This window comes from Cuculus canorus, chromosome 4, assembly GCF_017976375.1.
Source record: "Cuculus canorus isolate bCucCan1 chromosome 4, bCucCan1.pri, whole genome shotgun sequence".
Classification (NCBI taxonomy): domain Eukaryota; kingdom Metazoa; phylum Chordata; class Aves; order Cuculiformes; family Cuculidae; genus Cuculus; species Cuculus canorus.
Window position 1 is genome coordinate 29964943 of NC_071404.1, and position 18105 is coordinate 29983047.

Here is an 18105-nt window from a genome sequence, read left to right on the forward strand (position 1 = left end):
CTCCTTACCTTGTATGGGATAAATTCACTTCTCTTGCTCCGTAGGTAGGCTGACAGATTGCCGAACTTGCAATACTCCACAATCACCATAAGTGGGCCTGTACAACAGTTAAAGCAATTCCTCAGAAAAACTATTCACACCTCATCTTATCTCAGAGCATAATTTGTGGCTAGAAATACATACATTTCAAAAAGCATTCTACTACCCAGAGTTTTTAAAAAATATTAGTAATAAAAAGGAAATTTAATCAAAGCAGGGAAATTATTCCTTTTCTGCTGTATAAGGAAGGAAAAGAAAGCAGATACTTCTCAAAATCACAGACCGAATTTCATACGTGAAAATGTATAGTCGTGTGCTCATACTTTAAGTGCCAATAACTGCCTATGCTAATTGATACTGTAAGGATGTGCCATACGTATTTGAATGAAATTCAGTGCAACTAACCACTCATCTGCAATAAAGTACACAAGTGAATATCCACGCGCTTTTCGTGCAAGCAGTTTAAGTCCTGAAAACTTAAAACAGGAATCTCAGTTTCAGACATAGATGTCTTATGTACAGCCCAGATGTTGTACTTCATGCTCAGATTGCTTCATATAGGCATCTGCTACAATGACAAATTTCCATCCTGGGTTCCAAATACTGGCCATACCTATTCTATTATGGAATAAACAAGGAAAGAAATATTTATGGATTATGTTTCCTTCAACTACTGCGCTTCTCTCATGGAACTTTACAAATTAAATTCTGATCCCACAGTAAGCCAACAAGTCGCTTCCCTGAAAAATTATTACCGTGTTACTTTCACTGAATATCTTCCAAATAAGTGTGCAGTGCTGGATTTGTTAAATAAAACATCTGTCCCTGATTATAAAGTGAAATAGATTCATCCACCCAGAGCTGGACTCCAATTGCAGTCTCCTTTCCCACACACACACAGAGGCATCCACAGCCCATCCAAAGCCAGGGAGGGAAGTCACAGCTTGCAATTGCAGTGCAGCTGGTGACAAGAATAAGACCAACTTGTTAAATCTGGTACTAGACTCAGTCCCGAAGTCTGTTACACGTAGGGTGTCCACAGTTACAGTGGATCTGAGGTACAGAAAAGCAGTGATAGAACAATTAAGGGAAGGAGCTGCACGTAGAACTCAGGGCTTCTAAGCTTTTATCCCACTTTGGACTTGCTCTCTTTTTTAAAAATAAAAGACAATTTCTTCCAGACCTTCATTTAGAAACTCTATTTTCTATGCAGCAGAAATGGCAGAAATGGGGTTTTCATCAGCACCTTTCCACCCACTGAGAAATTACTCACCTCCTGGCTTTGTGCAGGCTCCAAGTAAATTGACAACATTGAGATGATGGCCAATATGAATAAGGATCTTCAGCTCCGACATAAGTGCTCTGTGCTCACTATGGGTTGCACCCTCTGCAGAAGTAAAACAACATAGATCAGACACATCACAGACAGAAAGGCTTTTCCCCTCCTCTGCACTCTCTTCTGTTATTTTTCCAGCCCATCTACTGAGAAGTCTTGTTGGTTGGTAGCCTGGGTCAGTTATGTTGCAGGACACCGATGAAAGCTAGACACATGCATGACAGGCTTGGTTTTCCTCTGCTTTTAAACATTTTCAAAAGTTTGCCAACAGTAGTACATCAGAAAAGGTACAAAACCAATCCAGATTAGTGAACACCTTTTTTTCCTACAGACCTTTTGAGCATTTTGTACTCTGCCATTTGACCTCCCCAGCCAAGAAGAGCTAGAAACACTGTCCCATAGCCATTGCTGGGGTCCACGCTAAGGGTCTAATGAGTCCATGGACTGGGAGGGGATAGGGCAGGGGCCAAACATGCCTGACCCCGAAGCCTCACCAAAAGCCTAGAGACAAGACTAGTATCCTCATCTCACAGGGATAGAAGGGGAAGAGGAAAAGAGCTTAAGCAGTGGGGTGAGAGGGGCAGAGGAGGCAGCTCTCTGCAGTCTGTCTGTGCACTGGGAAGCTGTAGCAACAGGGCTTTCTCATTTTTATTGTAATTACTGCATACTCATACCATCGTAACAAGTCTACAACAGGTATTGCCTGTGCTTGTGACTGCTTACACTGTACTATCAGAAGACTCCCAACTTCCCTACCCTCCTCCAGTACTCCAGTACACCCTCTGGGATACAGACCCCAACTACTGGCAGACCCACTTTGCTGCCCCAGCTACGTCCTCCTGTTTACAGAAACAGTGTGTCCGGGAACTGGAGCTTTCAACTTTCTTGTGGCAAACACAAGGTACTGTAATATGATTTAAAGTGAGGAGAAAGCTGTTCAAAACTACAACTGATTTTAGAGTGTGCCTAAGCCCTTGCCTGAGACTTGTAGAAACATCCCTGCATAAGACAGAACCAGGTATGTGCAATTTGCTTACAGGAGCAGGTTTGTATTCTGAACCTGAGCAGACCTATAAAGCAACAGCTAAGAAACCACAGTCGCATTGCTCCGATTAGTGATGAGGTAAAGGCATGTACTCATTGCTTCATCACCAACTGTTAAGCTAAACTTGGTTACATCATTAGTACAAACATTTCTATTATTGTCTATCTACTGGTTATAGCATTGGCTGCATTGAACATTCAAGGTGAAGTTTTAGTTACTATTTTTACCTTTAAGCATTTTGACTGCCACTGTTTTGCAGGTAGCAGTTTTGTCAATTCCAAATGCGTCTGCTTCTATGACTTGGCCAAAAGCTCCACGCCCGAGAGGTTTACCTTGAAACAAGAAGATGAATAGAGTGATTTACTTGTCTGGCACTGAGGGTAAAACATGCAGAATAAAAAACAAATGTAAATTGAATTTCTACACCAGAAATTAACATAAGGTTGATAACGGGGAGAGCATGCACTATATCCTATGGGACTGGAGAGTCCACACAGATGTCCTGCATCGGGGCAGCTCCACGGCAAGCCAGGACCTGAAACACCTCAAGACATAGGGCTGGCTGCACTATCACTAAAGGACTCATGGAATGAAGACTTACCTAGCTTTAGCCTGTCTCTAGGAAACTCCCACTTGCTGGCGTCATACGGGAGCCGTTCGCAGTGTTCGTCTATAGGGACTTCATCAGGATCCATGATGATTGACAAGTAGCCAGTCTTCATGTCCCCTCCATTGGCCTGGAAAATTATATTAGTTGTAGATGAAGAGATTTTTTTTTCACTGGCAATGTGCAGGCAAAGTGCCATTTTCTTACTTTGTAGTGTTCCACTAGTTCCCAGAAATGCCAGGCTGCCATTTCCCTATGTCATGTCATCATGAGTGTGATCATTGTTAATTACTTGCACTTTTTTTTAATAAACAAAACCAGCTGAAACATTTTTTTTCTTATGAGGGCCTGTCCAATTAAAAACAAATTTCTGTGCCCCCAGTTCCAGGCAAGAATGTTACAGCATGGAGAGAAAAAATGTGTCTGTTGATTTAAGAACAATGGAAAGAAACAACACAAAAGGCCTCAAGTCAGGTCTCATTTGTCATGCAAGACCAGTGCTGATAAGACAGTAGGAGAATTTTTTCATTACCCGCTTAACGGTCCGGAGGATGATTACAAGAAGCAACCAGAAGAACATGGCAATCACTGCCGTGCCAACAAGGATAATGAGCTCCAGATTTGTTTTCTCTTCAGCGCCTGGGAAGAAATAAATGAATATCTGAGTGATAGTTGGAAGCATATTGGTTTTGTTCATTCATTAATGTAGAGAATGGAAGTCCTTGTTCTGAAGATTCGTTTTAAAAGTGCAACATGGAGCAAGGAAACAAAAGCAAAACAAAACAAAAAGGTTGTGGTTTTTTTTAATATTGGAATATTACGCCTCATTGCGTGCTGTTTTACACACCACACGATTCCTTAGTATCAACTTTGTTCCAAGGACAGCATCTGGACCTTTGTCAAATAATAAAAAGTAAAATCTCTCATTTTAAAAATAAATCATTGTTTTGTAATACTCAAAATGAATGACTCTTTCTCCAGAAACTCAAACACCCCCCCATCATATAATAAATAAAGTGCTCTAAGAATGACCCAGAGAACAATCTCTCTCTTGTCTCTTTACATGCTTCAGCTGGAGCATGAAAAAATGCGGTTCTACAACAGCATGCGAAAATAAAGACTTGTCCACAACACCCCTTTTCCAGTAAAATATTCTCCAGCAGACACCACGTGATTATCTATTAACGTACAGGAGCAGCTCTCTTCTTCAGGTCCCTTTGGCCACATCATGCTCCTGTATTTCATCCCTTGCCCATTACAGATTTTCTCACACAGTAGCACGCTCCATTGCCTGACCCTGATGAGCTGCACTATAAATTTCTTTGAGTGAAACAGTATGTCCTACACAGATTTCCAACTTTTACAGACATGCCCCAGCCTTATTTACCACATCAGCTGAAACCTGCATTGATGTCAGCTGCAGATAATTTCCACCCCACGTAAACACATTGCCCAACATCTTAATATCCTAATGGGATCTATAAGAATAACAGGATACTGCCTTAATTATCTTAACAGAACAGATCAGACAATCACCCTGACCTATAAGACAGAGGTTTGTGAAGGATTCAGTAACTAATTTTTGCAAACCTACTGACAGCAAGAGCAAAATCTATTACTTCAGGGCTGCTCGTTGCAAAGTCTGAATTCTTGGTGGAAAATCCATCATGGTTCCAGCTACTGGGACCACAGGCTAACTTCTTGTTAGGATTTATTGCATATCATTGCAAATTGCATTTTGGTGTGCCACAACAGGACTGGATCAATTGAGACAGGTCTCACAAATGCTACTTTCAGACTTTGGTGGATTAAGGCTGGAGTCCCCTAATCCAAAACCCCTGCCTGTTTCTATCACTGAAATGGGATGGGAATCACAACAGACTGCACAGTTTTCACTCTGTTTTTCTTAGATGCTGTGACAGCAATGACGTAGTTTAAAAAGTTAACAACTGTTAAAAAACATAGTATGACAATCATGTTACCAAGACAATAGAGATGCTGCAGGATACCTGTAGGCTGGCACAGATTCTTCTTTATAGGTTTGCATGTAGTATAGGTTGCAGAATTTTCTTTGCAACTACAAGTAGATAGATTCAGCTTTTGTTGAAAAGCGATAAGCAACATTGTGGATAAGAAAGCATCAGCGTCAACAGCTGTAATTACAATGGCTATGGCAGCACCCAATTTGAGCTTGATAGAAATGGTCAGGAATTTTTGCAAACCTCAGGTTGTATTTTCAGATCTTTGATCAGGATAGTCAGTAGATTTTTCTTCTGGTGATCAGAACGATTTCACACACGATCTGGAAAGAAGCTCACACTAACCTTCCACAGAAAAAAAAGCCACTGCTTTTCTGCATCCAAGGACATTGCAGGCAAGGCAGGTGTATAGCCCTCCATCTTCTTTCCTCACTCGACGTATGGTTAGTGTTTTGTTTCCATCTTTTAAAACAATACCTGGAAAAAAATCATGATTCTTAGTTCTGCTATTTTTATGCCAGTTTGTGTTTAAAATTCAAAATGAAATTTATCAGGGTGAAAATTAGCAGTGAGAACTACGAAAGAAAGCCCTTAAGTGATAGAAAACTTGTAGCAAAGGAGCAATCCTCACCTGAATCTTCAACAAGTGTTTCATTATTTTTAAACCACGTGATGTCTGGAGGAGGAATGCCATTTGCTGTGCATGACACTTCTATGGTTTCACCAATGTTTGTTGTTTGATTTTCTAAATTTCCTATAAGTGTGGGTGCCATGGGCTCTGTTGGTTCACAAATAATAAAAAATTACTGACCACTTAAAAAAACATCCATTTTTGCAGTAACAGCACTTGATGACACTCTACACGCTTGGCCCAGTAATAAAGTCTGAAATCCTTTTATTACACCATCAGTCACAGGTTCATGTTAAGATCACAGCTAAACTTTGACATGACATGAAAAAATTACAATAGCTAAGAAAATTTTAACAGTATTGATGCAACCTGCTTTACATGATTTAATTTGTAACTGTTCATGCTGCTCCCGGAAAAGTGAATAAGTGGGAAATTTCTATTTCCAGGTTCAATACAAGAAGTTTGACACTCAGTCCATCAATTGTCCATTCAGAAAAGCCCAGGAACATGCACAGGTATTTTCCTGAATCTGCCTAATCAACTTAGATATCTGTGTCCCAAAGCAAAGTCATTACTATTGTGTGAAAAGCTGACTGATTATCAGTTTGCATCGCTTGTGTCTGAATACCAGCCTCATCTCATGACAGTTTTAAAGTTATAGACACTACTTCAAACCCAAGATCCAGTGACACAAAGCTGTAGCATTAATGCCATGAAGACACACATGCATATGCAGCTAGAGGGAAAAACATATTTTGAAAAATAAAATTAAGAGGTTATCAAGCTAAACATATGCTATTATTTGTGCAAACGCCAAACTCATCTCCTTGCACAGCACAGAGGCTTGCTCAGGGTTTCCTCACTGGTACTTATGACATGGTAAGCCCCTTCTGCCCAGACAAACCCCAGCTCTCCATTTCGCAGCTTGTAACATGCGCAACTAACAACCCCTTTATTCACAACATATTATCTAAACATATTTAGCAAACAGAGTGCACCATTAAGCCAACACATGCAAGACCTGAACATACAAAAAACTGGCACTACTGCAGTAAATAAGATCCATACCTTGCACAGTAAGATGCTTCACCAGGCAGTGCTGTGTTTTAGCCTTTTTGTCCTGAGCAATGCAAACATAGTCTCCTCCGTCCTGGAGGGAGATGTTACGAAGGATGAGCTCTAAGGTGACATTTTCACCATTGGTATTTGAAACTGTTCCGTTCAGCTTCTGGAGAGCATTGAGGTTCTTGCAAACGGGCATGGGCAGCCCTCCAAAGGCAGTCTGTGAAGTGTGAGCACTGAGTTTGTACCATGACAGCTTTTCAAAGGTGAATTTGTCTGCCGTGCACTGCAAGGACATGTTATCCTTCTCTGTAAGCTGACTACGAGGCTGGAGATTTATTTCAAGCCCCCCTGCAAGTTAAAAAAAAAATAAATTCCTACTAGGTAGCACATTTTGCTGCCAACAGTAACTCGAAAAAGCCATTTTACAAATACAGCCTTATCCTCATCTTGTCCAGTTGTAAATAAGGAAATAGCTTACTTAAAAATCAATCAATCATTAATGTAAAGAGTTTAATCTCATTGAAAGCAATAAAATGTAAACGGATCAAAGAAAGGACTGTGTAATGAATATAGTTCCTCTAACTGTAAAAACTTCTTGTAAACTAAATTGATTCTTAGCATTATCTTATACTTCATTTTTAGATTTAGATGAAAATATTATTTCAGCATGTCAAGATGGGGACTGATTTTCAAGAAGACAGAAGCTCTTTGCCACTGTTTTTGAAAATGTTAGTCTTAGCCTTTTCAGTACATCTTTACTCACTTTGTGACACTACCATAATTTCTCTGTAGCTCTTTTAAGTGACTGCAGAAGTCCAATAGCAATCACTTTTGGGGCAACAGTGCCCATTTTGCATCATTTTCATGCCAGCGGAACTAATCACTTGGCTGAAGTTAGGTGGTGACTAAAGGCTGCATTAGGAAAACCTGAATTCATAAAGAATGAATGAATTTTATAAAGGACAGGAATCAGACAACAAGATTGCAGCATCTATCATTAGTGAAACAGATGAAATAACATTAACTTAACACAGCTGCTATCAACAGGGAATACTCACTGGTCACATGAAAGGAGATAATTCTCTCACTTGACCCAGCTCGGTTCGTAGCCATACATCTATACAAAGCAGATACATTCGCTGCTTGAATCATGAGGGTGCTCACAGTCTACAAAAGAAAAATCCAGCAATTTCATATCACATCAGTACTAAAGTACTTACGTGAGCCAGACCACCCCAACAGCTTAGCAAAGTGCAGGTATCTGCACAACCAAAAATCCCTCCAAAAGCACAAGTCCGTGGCACAATGTGAGCATAGTTTCCTCCTGAGGTTTACACATTTTTTCCTCAAGTGTGCAACAATCAGGCAAAAGAAAAGAAAAAGCAGCCTGCCAGAAGGCAGACTTTAGACTATGTGTTAATAAAAGCTGTACTCACAATTTTTTCTGCTCTTCAGTCTTTCCAGCTTCTCCCTATTACATCTAATTCACAACATAACTCACCTAATTTCAGATCACTAAAAGGTAAGTACTAAAGTTTAAGTAAATTATGTGCCTCAATGGACACTCACTTTGGATCAGTGTTGTGTCTCTCTGCCTATTGGCTTTGGCAGGAGCTTGCATGACTAACTAGCTCCAAGTAGACCTCCAAGTCTAAAGTTAGGTGAAAAGGGTCTCATCTCTAGTGATACACGAAGACTGCTGAACAGAGCTAATCATCACCAACCAAAAGAAGACAAAATCTACTCACCTTTGTTTTCCCCTCAATGGTGACAACTCGGTGCTTAATTTCAACTTGATTCCCCCCCTTTCTCTCAGAGATCACTTTCCATTTCCTGCATGCATATGGATTGGCTCCTGAGCGAACTTTCCTGAGATATAAGTAGAGACATTATGTATTAGATAAGATGAATATTTGCCCTTCAAGACAGTGGTTTTGTTTTCTCTTAACAATATGCAAATATTTATCTATAAATCAGATGCTTCACTTGCCACAGCGTGTATCTGGGAATGAAGAGTATTTTTCTGGAAACATTTCTATTAAAATGCACCCTGTCACCTCCTGAGACCTTTGTGCTCTGTAAAATAAGGAATCCCCAAGCCTAAAGGTGAATTTCCTAATTAATCTGCCTGTGTCAGCTCAATCAGGATGCTTGGAGGGAAGCAGCTATTCTGGGAACAAACCTCCATTCATAAATGTATGATTCAAGTTAATTTAGTTCAAAGGAAGACAGAGAGACATAGAAATCACTGAACTCTCTACAAGAATTTCTTGAGGACAGTAGCCATTGTATAGGAAGCAACCAGGCACCAAAGGAAGAAACTAGTGGAAATCATTTTAAAAACAACAACAGGAAACAAGAATGCTTTTTTTTTTTTCTGTTTTGTTTTTTTTTTTTTGAAAAGGAAATCTGGGCTTATGGTAGGTGCAGATAAGGAAGGCTGTGAGAATCTCAGTCAGGCACTCTCTCTATCATTCCCCAACATCAATTCATGCATTTCCTCCAAGATACACTTTCACACAGATGAAGAACACCATTGCACTCAGCACTTGTGCGTAAGAAAAAAATGCATTGCCAAGATCTGTAATTAGCATAAACAGCAAGTTTCCTCTCTTTGGGATGGAGCTTTGGGCCTGCAGTCCACAGGGAGATCAGAGAGGAGTGCAGGCAGACAGCTGCATTTGAACCCCGACACAAGCCAAGATGCCCTTCAAGAAGGCATGATGGCAACATGCAGGTGCCGCTGGCTCCTTGCTGTGGGTGGCCCTTGCCTTTGCTGACAATGATGACCTTGGCAGAACCTGCCTGCCTGCAACAATCTGCCTACTAAGTACAACAATCTTTTCTTCATTGGCCATTGGGTTTGCACTCAGTAATGAGCCTAGAGAAGGGCTGCACCGAAAAAAACCAAACCAACCTAAACATCCCTCAAGAGCTACAGAAGATGGCAAGCAGTTAGTACTCACTGGGGGCTGAAAGTGCACTCCTCTTCCAACTGCCAGTGCCAGAGGATGGTGGTGGGTGGTGGGACGGCGTAGACAGTGCAGGTGAGAGCCTGCATTGAGCCGTACTTGTAGGAGTCGACAGGGGCCAGCAACGCGTTCTCCCCGATCTGGGGGGGAACTGGAGGACAGAGCTCTAGGTTACACTTCCCACTAATGGCTCACCAATGTGCAGACATTAGATACACAGTGACTAATTTACACCATGCCCCATGTTAAGTGCAACGTGGAGCATGTCCAAGGACATGTTGGGTAGAGCTGAACCTGCCCAACACCTTGAGGCTCAGGCTTTCAAGACACAATGTTTAGGATTCTCTATAAAATCACCCTTCATTATATCCTGGTTTAAAATGCAGCCCTCAGACCTCAATCATCATGCCCAAACATTAAATGCATATTACTCCCCAGCCCTGCTCCCACCGCACGTAGACTTGCTGTCCTTTCCAAGACCTGTTGTCTTCAAAGGATGGGGGGTAGGCTGCTTCCTGGAGAGGAGGAGGAAGAGGAGGAGGGTGCACAGGGCAGGGCAGAAGAGAAGGGACAGCCTGCATGGGGCAGGAAGGATGGGCGAGTCAGGGCAGGGCCAGGATGGAACAGGGTGGGGGAGGACTCTGTCAGTACAGCCAGCAAGGAAGACAGGAAAAGAGCAGGATGCAGAGGCAAAGAAATAATATACAGACAACAACAACAACAAAAAACCCCACACAAAGTATCATCACAACAACAGGAGACTGCAGTCTCTTGACCAGCACATCCTGGAGACGGCAAAGATGAGCCACCTCTGCCCTCCCTGGGCTGACGCTCAAGTGCTCTCTTTCCGGCCACCATCCCCACTTAAATCTTTATAGCTCTGAGATGAATTTAATCCTAAGTATGGCAATACACCACATTCACAGGTGAAAGAAAGGTACCCCTGTAAGCCACTTACCATTCACAAGCAGGGTAAATGTATGTCTCTTCTGTATCTTGTTAGTAGGGTTTGTAAGGACTACAGTGTAATTCCCAGCATCCTTTTCACTTGCTTCATTGATCACTAATGAGTAGCCAAGTTTAACTGTATGATTTGCATTGATGACTTTTCCATTTTTATACCTGAAGAAAATATACAGCGCTTTGAATACTTTAGAGATTTACCTTGACTAAGAATAGCTCAGTTTTTCAACCACGTTGTGACTAGATTCTTACCATTTTGCCTCTGGTGGAGGATATCCTTTAAACCTGACAGGAATTTTGACTGTATCACCTAGCCTTGTCTCAACCACGTTCTCCATTCTCTCCAGGTGAATAAAGGGACTTTCTGCCAAAATAAATAAATAAATAAATAAAATTAACTAAACAGTCTTTCCACATGGACAAAAGTGTAAGCGGTCTCCATCAGGGTTAGCATTTACCAGCAGATCACAAAGAGGGGCCAGTCACAGGAAGCCACTGGTAAAGTACATTTGGCTCCAAACTGGGCTCTGGAGAGATGGACCCACCATAAAAACTCATTCCTTCCCCTCACTCAGAGGAACCGACCAGTTCCCCCACTGGGGATTTCTGGGAAGTAGAGGCAAAACTCAGCTCTGAGGATGGTGTGCCAACTGTTAGATGAGTGTCAGATCTGTGTGTGTACATACATATATATACATATACATAAAAATAAATACATCTTTGAATAAAGTTTCAGGATAGTATGGACTTAATATCTGAAACACTCACTAAAGCACATGATCTTGTTTTGGGTCCTGAAGACAAACAGAAAGAACCCAGCAGAGAATTGAGTCTCTCTGGGATCACTGTGCCACTTATTATGTTTGAATGTTAATAAGTTTGAATGTTAAAAAAAACCAAAACCCATTAATATTCCGAGCCCTGAGATCAGACCTCAAAGAAACCAGCCCCCTTTAAAATATAAAACCCTTCATCTGACTCAGTGACTAAAAATGGGCCATTCCAATGCTTACTTTTTTTTTCTAGGGGTAAGCTAATGGAATCACTTGGCTGTGCCCTGAAGGGGCTTGAGAAAAAACCGTACAATGTGGCTTCATATTTATCTATGCATTTAGTCAAAGTTGCTTCCTTTGCATCCATACAACCAAAACTCCATTTGATTCATCTATTCATAATGTAAGAGCTGAAAGTTTTATTTCCCTCGCTCCGTGTTGGACCTGATTCTTGTCCCACAGAGCAATTAGAATCTAGTCTAAGCTCACCTTAAAAAAAGCAACTTTCACATGAAGTCATCTACACAAATTCAGATTTATAGGACCTCAAGGCTGTCAACACAGATGAGGACCAGGGGGTTACCTCAGTTTCTTTTACTGCCCATTTTCCTGTAGGATTCTACAGCTTCCAGTAACAGACTGCATCCTTTAAAAATCTTATCATCAACTAAGCTTGTGATGTAAAAATAATCCTACAGTGGGTGCAAGAGAAATACTGTGGCTGCAGTTTGGTTCATTTCTGTCATTTGATGCAACACTGAGATGCCTTCTTCATCACAGTAACCGATCCCAAATTGGAAGCAACAAAAAAACTCCAAAGCAGAAGATGCCATACCATGGATAATGAAGTAACTGCTGTTCTTCATGTTCATACGGCCACTGGATGCTGCACAAGTATATCGACCTTTGTCACTTAAGGATACGCTGTCGATGGTGAGAGTGCTTACAAACTTCTTTACTTCTCCTGCAGTTGTTTTTAAGTCTCTTATTGTTGCATGTTTTTCCTGCAACAAATAAAAACCAGAGGTGTTTGGGAATTTTATTGTTATTCGTCCTGTCACCCTTTGCACATCTGTATATACTAGCAATTTCTTTGTGCATTATCATCTACTTTGCCAATATTACATAGGTGGGAGTGACATTACAAATCAGATCTCGTTGTGACGTTGGCACCTTTAAATTATTACAGATTTACCTTGATGGAAGGGTAGTCCCATTTAAAATCAATTCCCACATTCAGCTCTGTTCTTACAGTGCAATTGAGGACAAGTTTTTCTCCTACTGCCAACTCTACTTGGTAGTGTGGGTTCATTGTTAAGTCATAAATTCGGTATCCTAGAGGAAGAAGAAGGCACATACAAAACACGGAGGTAAGAAGAGCGGATTTTACAGCACTCAGCACCAAATTTCCCAGGTGAATTCACCAAAATTCCCACTGAAACCTCAGCCATGAAGAGGCCCCTCGATACCCCAGTGTAGCATGATGATGAGTGTAAAAAAGAGCTTGGTGGGTAGGTATATGCGTGTCCAGAGCATTCCCCATCCAAAAGCCACATGAGAGAGGGGCACAGCAGGATGGATGCACTTGGTTAGAACCTCCTTAGCAGTAGGAGCAGTTCCTCTGCCTTAGACACCTTCTTCTTATCCTTGTGCAACCTTACCCTTGTGAAACTAAAGGAGATACATCCCCACCCTCAGCAGTAAGTGGGAAATTTATTAAGACTGGCAGTCTGGCACAGGTAAAATTATCCAAAGTTTCCTTTGTGCAATAAAATATTTTAAAATATTCCAAATTCTGAATGTGGACATTCTGCAGAAATTCTGAATTTTCTTCAAATCAGGATGAAGACAGCTGAATGTGCTGGAGAACCAAGAGACTGCTATAAAGGGTAAAGGGCTGCTTTGTCTTCCTGGCAAGCTAGGCAAGACCACCTTGGTGCCAACTGGCCACTTGAGGTGGTCATTGTATCCTCAAAGAGTAATAGTTGCAGTTTCAGCTCAGGCTTGAGCCTTCACAGAATGCTATTCCTGGGTTTTGATGAACAACAGATGGAATATACTAGGACAGCATAAACCCCGTCACAGTCAGGACATAGCTCTGAAGGAGACAAGACAACCTAACTCCTAATGCAGCCTTCAAATCCCCCATTCCCTTGGTACCTCCTCAGAGCAATTTTCTTCCATCAGCTGCTGATGGATACCTGCCTCTATGGTCAACTATGACTTGGATGCCAGGTAAGTGAATAAAGTATGGAATAGAGTGATTTCAGGAAAAAGACTTGCATTGTCTGGGAAAAAAATAAAAATCCCCGGTATCTATGTAACACTGAAAGAAGCACTTGTCCCAGTGATCAACCAGAAAGAACACAATAAATTGCATTTAAAAGAAAAGTAATAGATATCACAACACCCCTTTTACATTAACTGCATTATCAGTACTGAATAACCAATATTTGGGTTAGTATGTTGTAGCAAGCAAAATAACATTGGTTACACATTTTAAAAAAACCAAACTGGCTTACCTACAACTGCGACTATGTATATCATACTTTGATAGCTTTCATCATCTATTTTAGCTTCACAGAAGACCATGCCCGCATAGTTGATTAAATGACTGGGTATAGTGAAGCCTTTTTTATTATGCCATGAAATTGATTTACCATCAGGAACAAATATCTTTTCTGGATACTTCTGTTTGAGATATTGATAAAATACATAGTCAGGTTTCAAAAATCAAAGAACTCTGAATTTTTAAGTCTGCTATTGTCCTCAGTTTTAACATCCTAGTTCAGGCAACCTCCCTTCCATAGGCAATCCCTCCACGCTCTGAGAACACAGGATTATGGATGAGTACAGTCACAGCACTCAACTTGTAATTACAGGCTGTAAAATTCCCAAGGCTGAAAAGAAGTTTATAAGAAATGTATTTATGCTTAAAGCAATGTATTTATGTCACAGTGATTTCAACTAAGTCTTATAACAGTAACAGGTTTTTTTTTCCTTACCGCATGTAGAGATACATTGAGGTTTGAAACAGTCCCAAGGCACGGCACTACCACAGTTTTATTCTTAGTGATGTATACAATGCCAAGTTGATCACTAACTGAAGTCACAAATGGAGATCTGTAATCTAGAAGAAAATTCATTTGGCAAATGGATATTATTCATCATGTGATCATGGAGGAAACATCCAATTTTGTTCTTTTCCTGTCTATTTTTTCTCAAATCCGCTTTATTCTTTTCCGTGTGGTAAAACACTCAAACAATAAGACTAAATAGGCGGGGATATATTTTGACAGCTACTCCTCAGCTTTACAATATTGTTGTTCTCAAAACAGTACGCAGCAGCAGTGTGTACTTGGAGAATAGCTTCCTGTCACCGCAGCCTTTGTGCTGACAAAAATCCGATCTGTCACACTTTCCTTGCATAAGTGCTATGGGAAGTATCAGTTAAAAGTAGTGACGTGCTACATTGGCTCCCCCAACAGCAGCATCCTTTCCAAAGTCAGATAAAAAAAAAGTAAGTTTGTGATCTTATAAAACAAGCTAACTCACGTATATAATAACATCCCATATCTCAAAATGCTAACTGTAAGTTAACAATAAAAAGGAAACAGGAAAACAGCAGAAAATGGGTATCAAGCTATCAGCACAGAAAGGCAGATGCTTTAATGAATGCACTTACTTAAGCTGAGTTTATTAACTGAAGGCTTTGCAGTGTCTGTGACACTCAGCTGCGTTCCTACCAATACAACTGACAGCCTGAGTTTGAAAACAACTGTTACAGCCTAAACAGATTTTGGCATCACAGTCAGCAAATCTATGGAAGTTTATGATCTGGGGTGGGCGGGGCAGTGTTCAATGGCATCAGATAGTACAAACTGTAAAAGGGATTGGATCTGTTTGTTCTAATAAATATACCATTTCTGTAATCCTCCCTCATATGAAACACTTGCTGAGGTCAGTAATAGCTCTGCATTTGTGAGGACAGGCTCAGAGTGCAGCCAAGGTGTGTACACTAAGTTGTGGGTGGAGAAGAAATGTGAAGTACTGCGTATGGCAGGTCAGTTCAAAATTACAGGTACAAGGCTTTCGTGCTGATGGCAACCAGCACACTGACAGGGAACTACACAACATGAAAACAAGAAAAACAGCAGTACCACAGGATCAAAAGTTCTAGGATTAAGACACTTTAATGTCAAAACCATTTTGAGATACTTGATATCCTTTTTTTTCCTCCTGATTCTAGGGGAAAAAACACCTAAGAAATGTGTAAGCACTTACCTTGAACATATACATAAATGGTTGTAGCTGCCTGGTTGTCCTTGTAAAGGCACTTATAGTCCCCTGTGTCATTTCCAATGACTTTGAAGAGCGTAAGTGTCTTGCAGTAGGGGCCATCACTGCATTCTGTCACAGAGATACGCTTCTCAGCACTGCTTTGATTGTTTGGCCAGGACCACTCCAGTGGTCTCTGACCGCTGGAAAAGCAAATGTTAGAGGACCTTGAGCACACAGCAGGCACTAGTACCAATGCCAAGATAGCGAATCCCAGCCCTGCATGTCTCTGTCTATGAGAAGGAATGGGCTTCATCCCATCACACGGAGCATCAAGTCACGTAGGATAAATTCACATAAACTATTGTTAATACCTATGAGGAAGCTACTTGAGATACACATTCTGCTAAATCTAAGTGACACAGCACCTGAAAGAGAGAGTCAAGAGTGTGGCTTACCAGTGGGCTCCGTGAGGAGTCAACTAATGCTTCCTCCTCCTGGCCTCCCTGCACTTCTCATCTCCCTTCTGTAACACTTTTAAGATCATTTCTACAGTCTGCTAGGGTAAAGTGGGGAGGGAGGCACAAAGGGACCAGGGAGAAACAGGAGCAGTGATGGGGGAGAGACTGAATTGCATGTGATTCTGTGCAAAAAATCACAACATAAATCACCCCTGCCAAAGTCATGCTGGACACATTTGCCCTTACCTGCAAGTAATATTTAGAGTAGCATTTGCAGTTATTGTGAGGACATCTTTTTGGATGCTAAGAGTTGGTTGATCCAGAGAAATAAATAAACCTGCAAAATCACATTAAAAAAAAACCTTAAATCAATGCAATAACCAAAGTAAACACTACTCAATAAAAAAATGTACAGAGGAATATGCAGCATGTTTTAAGCGGGCACTCTCATATTGCCTGCTTAACAGTGAAGGCTAAATAATGACTTTTCAAACATCCCAGAAAGTTCAAAAACTCTGTCATAACAGGAAGCAAAGGCAGATGGTCAGGAGCTAGCTGCAGAGCACTACAATTCAGCCAGCCAGGGTGGAGTTCCTGTTTTCTTGCGTTGCCAACTTCAAGGTCTAACAAGAGGATGTGGGACATTGAAATGTAGTGAACCTTCATCTGGTGATCTCACTCCCTGGGGACAGGGATTACGAACTTTTCTTAAAATAAATTTAATATACTTGTGTTCTTCAAGACTGCTGATCAATGAATTATGCAAAGAAACTATTTTCCAGTTTGTCACGAATTTGAGATCCCATAAATTTGTTTTATCCCATGATTTTCTGAGATTATCTCTTTCCTCCAAGCAGCTACACAAAAAAAATCTGTTCCTACTGGACTTCATTCACACAAGGGGTTGCATCGTGCCCACTTCGAACCACCTGCGCTCGTGAGGGCTGCCATTTGGGTGCTGGTGCTTTCTCTGTGGCAACAGCTCAGCTTGCGCAACATTTTTGAGGATGATAGAGATTTTCGGATTGCCCTGGCTGGTCCCAGTAGGGTCAGGAATCCCGCCTTACTGGGGTCAGCCAGCAGCCCCGACCGGGACCGCTCACTCAGCTATGATGGGCAACAAGAAAGCAAGGCCAGATCGGGACCTTCCCTATTTCCCCGGTATTTCCCCACGCTTTAATCACTGCCGTTCCGAGCAGGTTGTTCGCTGATGACGGGTTTCCCGCACTTGGCTCCAGGAACATTTTGCTCTTGGAAACAAGGGTTGATGCTGGAGCCAAGCGAGCAGGACACCGTGCCATGGGAAGGAGCCCTCTCAGAGGGGCCGGCCAGGCAGGAGAGGGCGAGAGGACACGGCAGGAGAGGACCAGAGAGGACAGCGAGCGCCGTGCACCCCGTCCCGCTCGGGGCTCGCGCTGCCCACCCGCTCATCCCCAAGGTCTCCTACCCCGCTCCCAGCACCCAAGCATCCCCGTATCCCCCGCGGGGCCCCCCGAAAGGTCAGACCCGGTGCAAGCGATGCTTTTCCGAGGGCTTACCGGGAGCCAGGCACAGCAGGACCGCCAGCAGCCGCGCCGCACCGAGCTCCATCCCGCAGGCGCCGGGGAGCGCTCTGCCCGACGGCACCACCGGGGCGGCAGACGAGCCGAGCCGAGCCGAGCCGAGCCTTGCTGAGCAGCTCGGCACCGCACGGCGAGGATGCGGGACCGCGGCGAGCAGCACCGCCCTCCTTGTGCCCGGGGCGGGGCCTGTGGCCGCGGCTCCGCCCGCCGGGGATGCTCAGTTCGGGAGAGCGGCTCCATCCCGGCCCAGCCCCAGGGGTTCGGGCTGAGTGGCACCGATAGTCGGCATCTCCAGGCTCTCTGTTGCACGTGTCTGGGATTTCTTAAAATCCCCTGGATGAAAATGAACCCAAGGATCAACCCTGTGGGGCACATGCAGTGAGACACAGCCGTC

The 18105-nt window shown here is 42.4% G+C and overlaps 1 protein-coding gene across 1 annotated transcript in view; it reads right to left on the minus strand.

Moving 5' to 3' along the window:
• The window catches only part of KDR (kinase insert domain receptor), a 29200-nt gene extending 11358 nt beyond the window's left edge, over positions 1-17842 (minus strand). The window contains exons 1-20 of the mRNA XM_054065868.1: positions 17688-17842; positions 16396-16486; positions 15695-15891; positions 14416-14540; positions 13933-14101; positions 12606-12745; positions 12246-12414; positions 10890-11001; positions 10633-10796; positions 9669-9825; positions 8451-8571; positions 7761-7869; positions 6706-7050; positions 5638-5784; positions 5352-5483; positions 3560-3666; positions 3022-3157; positions 2648-2752; positions 1313-1426; positions 9-97 (exon numbers count right to left, since the gene is read on the minus strand). Coding sequence (XP_053921843.1) covers positions 9-97; positions 1313-1426; positions 2648-2752; positions 3022-3157; positions 3560-3666; positions 5352-5483; positions 5638-5784; positions 6706-7050; positions 7761-7869; positions 8451-8571; positions 9669-9825; positions 10633-10796; positions 10890-11001; positions 12246-12414; positions 12606-12745; positions 13933-14101; positions 14416-14540; positions 15695-15891; positions 16396-16486; positions 17688-17739 — 2781 coding nt within the window. The 5' untranslated portion in view covers positions 17740-17842. The remainder of the gene's footprint in view (positions 1-8; positions 98-1312; positions 1427-2647; positions 2753-3021; positions 3158-3559; positions 3667-5351; positions 5484-5637; positions 5785-6705; positions 7051-7760; positions 7870-8450; positions 8572-9668; positions 9826-10632; positions 10797-10889; positions 11002-12245; positions 12415-12605; positions 12746-13932; positions 14102-14415; positions 14541-15694; positions 15892-16395; positions 16487-17687) is intronic.
• Positions 17843-18105: the final 263 nt, after the last annotated feature.